Here is a 3731-nt window from a genome sequence, read left to right on the forward strand (position 1 = left end):
TGTGTGTGTGTGTGTGTGTGTGTGTGTGTGTGTGTGTGTGTGTGTGTGTGTGTGTGTGTGTGTGTGTGTGTGTGTGTGTGTGTGTGACAGAATAATAGATGACTTCTGTATACAGAGTATTGTGAATTCAGACCAAACATAGGGATATACAGGATGTAGCAGGCAATTTAATCAGAGAAAGTGAGAAACTGTATTCTGTTATTACACCTTTTTCTTCAAGACTAAACAAAAAAACAGCTCAGGTGGAATGATGTCTATAAATCACGCCTCTGTATAAAGAACCAAACAAAAACACATGCCAAGAATAACAAAAGAAAGTTAGTTTGAGGAACAAAAGGACTAAACACAGCCTACATCTATCTGTGATATGAGTCATTGTTAGACGCTTTAAAGAGGACCTATTGTAACTTTTGTGAGTTTTCCCTTTTCTGTAGTGTCTGTCACAGTAGAGACATGATATACACCTGAACATCAGCAGGAGAGGACTCTTTAAAGTAGAGACACTACATACTGATATACACCTGAACATCAGCAGGAGAGGACTCTTTAAAGTAGAGACACTACATACTGATATACACCTGAACATCAGCAGGAGAGGACTCTTTAAAGTAGAGACACTACATACTGATATACACCTGAACATCAGCAGGAGAGGACTCTTTAAAGTAGAGACACTACATACTGATATACACCTGAACATCAGCAGGAGAGGACTCTTTAAAGTAGAGACACTACATACTGATATACACCTGAACATCAGCAGGAGAGGACTCTTTAAAGTAGAGACACTACATACTGATATACACCTGAACATCAGCAGGAGAGGACTCTTTAAAGTAGAGACACTACATACTGATATACACCGGAACATCAACAGGAGAGGACTCTTTAAAGTAGAGACACTACATACTGATATACACCTGAACATCAGCAGGAGAGGACTCTTTAAAGTAGAGACACTACATACTGATATACACCTGAACATCAGCAGGAGAGGACTCTTTAAAGTAAAAGCAGGCCATTAACTTCACTCAGTACTCACTTTCCAGTGAGTTTTTAGCCGCCTGGTCTTTGCAGTCCTTTGTGCTTTTGACCTTGAGATTCTGGTAAGGGAAGAGAAAAAACCCCCCCTCATTAAATCACTCCCCCACAGCGCAATTAAAACAATCAGCGCGGCTATAAAGAGCTGCGTGGCTGTTCCTCTGCTGAGAAACTGCCCCGTCATCACTTCTCTCGGGCAGCTGTGCAACATCAAATGTTTTCCTGCTGGGATCACATACCTCAGATATCTGTGCAAACTGAGCGTTCGCCTGGCAGCATTTGTCCGCCGTCTCCACAGCGACCTTATAGTTATCCACAAAGGCCCGATAAACTCCCAGCTGACTCGCCTGCAGGGCACAGATTAGATTTAAACTCCTGAGCAGAGAGGATAGATTTCACTCTGACTGCAGCTGTGCACTCTGCACTGACACTGCATGCTTTAATACAGTGTGATATGTGAGGAATTAAAGCAACTCTGTGTGATTCAGTGAAGAGTGAGTGCATCTGTATCTTAAGATTTGATTAAGAAATGGATTTGGATTCAGCAGACACAGTACAGGTGCTTTTTTTTTAAAGAAAATGATTGCATTAAAAGCAAAGAAAAGTAAAGAAACGCAAAGATTATTTAATCAGAACGAGAATAGTATTATAATAATTGTGTAATCTTTCATGCAGAATATCAGAAAAAGCTGTTTTCGGAGTCTCAAATATGGAGACTTCCTGCTTTTCTCTGTTTTATATCATATTAAAGTGAATATATTTGGGTTATTTACTGATAAAAACGACATTTAAAGACATCACTTTGGACTTCTTAGAGACATTTTCTAAATTTGTAACAATTTAAAGACCAATGGATGAATTGAGAAAACAGATTTGATTGAGCTCTATTAAAGTGTGTATGGAGTTGTTATACTTGAAAACGTTGGATGAACACACATTGACTAAAGGCAACAATAATTAATGCAAAACTCGCGTAAATAAATCATTTTACCCCAAAGTTTTTAGTGTTTCTCATGTTTTACAAAAAATAGAAAGTGTGCCTTTTACACAAATAAAAGTGGCTAACTTAAGCTAGCTGCCAGACACTCAACACAGAGCAGCTCAATTGTTCACAAAATGAGGGGAAAGCAGGTATTTTTTCTAATCTTCTGCTTGACACACACTCTGATGTTGTTGTGTAGCATAATGGCTCATCATTAGCAATGTGTAGCTTCTTATTAAGAAACAAATCCTTATTATAAATAAATGTTTGGATCAATTTATATTCTTAGGAGATAAAAATCTAATATCTTCCAGGAAAGAAAGTATTCTCTCCCGTAACGTCGATATATAAATCCATGAATGTGTGTGTTTCATAGTTTGTATCCCTCCCTGAGCTAGCTGTTATTCAGCGACCTCCTATGGAGCGTTGTGTTCTCTTAATGTGGTGAGCTTTTATCTGTCCGGGGGACGACTCCAGGCAGTCTGCTCACATGTGCACCGTAAGATCCCCCGAAGCATTGCTAACAATCAAACACTGCCACCTTTTCCCCATGAAAGTCCCCTCGTTTAACTATTATTAATGATCGAGGCTTTTAAGAAGTGCTATAATTAGTTTCTGAAAGTTACTGACATGACGGATGGTGCTTTGTTTGATCTGAAGCCAACATACCGTTAAATAACGGGAGGTTACTTTCCTCTAAAGGAGGGTTTAAATCAACTGTCATACCGTAACTACACCCTCATACTCAGAGGGGGGAAGTAACTAAGTACATGTACTCGAGTACTGTACTTAAGTGGCATTTTGAGGTACTTGTACTTTACTTAAGTATTTCAATGGCATGCTACTCTGTACTTCTACTCCTCTACAGTTCAGAGGTACATGGTGTACTTTTCCTCCACTACATGTATTTAATACCTTTAGTTACTTCTCAGATGTGGATGAATGATGTGAAATATAATCAAGTGTTAAATCAGACTTTAGTTCCACCTGGAGTAAATCCACAAGCTACCCTGCAGTATACAAAGTCATTCAAACTAGCTGCACCTTTACCAGCTTTGAGAACACTTTCATGATCAATCATTATAAAACATATCATATATATTATTCTGAAATGGACCAATCTGCACAAAGACTACTTTTACTGTCGCTACTTTCACTATATTTTGATGAGAATACTTTTCTACTTTTACTTGAGGAACATTTTGAATGCAGGACTTTTACTGTAACAGAGTATTCCTACACTCTTGTACTTCTACTTTTACTCAAGTACAAGATCTGAGTACTTCTACTTTTACTCAAGTACAAGATCTGAGTACTTCAACTTTTACTCAAATACAAGATCTGAGTACTTCAACTTTTACTCAAATACAAGATCTGTGTACTTCTACTTTTACTCAAGAACAAGATCTGAGTACTTCTACTTTTACTCAAATACAAGATCTGAGTACTTCTACTTTTACTCAAGTACAAGATCTGAGTACTTCTACTTTTACTCAAGTACAAGATCTGAGTACTTCTACTTTTACTCAAGTACAAGATCTGAGTACTTCTCCCTCCTCTGATTCTAGTCAATGCAGACATCACAAAGTCACAACACCAGAGGACCCTGAGTGTTTTGTGGGCTGTGACAGTGAGCTATTGACGGGCACGTGGCTCTGCAGTGTTGTACAGGGGCCACTGACCTTTGACCTTTGACCCCCCCATCCAT

General features: G+C 38.6%; 1 protein-coding gene across 1 annotated transcript in view; it reads right to left on the reverse strand.

The window, feature by feature from the left end:
* The window catches only part of LOC104959313 (breakpoint cluster region protein-like), a 56382-nt gene that overhangs the window by 11109 nt on the left and 41542 nt on the right, over positions 1 to 3731 (reverse strand). The window contains exons 6-7 of the mRNA XM_010787181.1: positions 1281 to 1388; positions 1043 to 1103 (exon numbers count right to left, since the gene is read on the reverse strand). Of these exons, the coding sequence (XP_010785483.1) occupies positions 1043 to 1103; positions 1281 to 1388 (169 nt within the window). The remainder of the gene's footprint in view (positions 1 to 1042; positions 1104 to 1280; positions 1389 to 3731) is intronic.

The sequence above is a fragment of the Notothenia coriiceps genome, unplaced genomic scaffold (assembly GCF_000735185.1).
Source record: "Notothenia coriiceps isolate Sejong01 unplaced genomic scaffold, NC01 NC01_scaffold00030210, whole genome shotgun sequence".
Taxonomy (NCBI): Eukaryota; Metazoa; Chordata; class Actinopteri; order Perciformes; family Nototheniidae; genus Notothenia; species Notothenia coriiceps.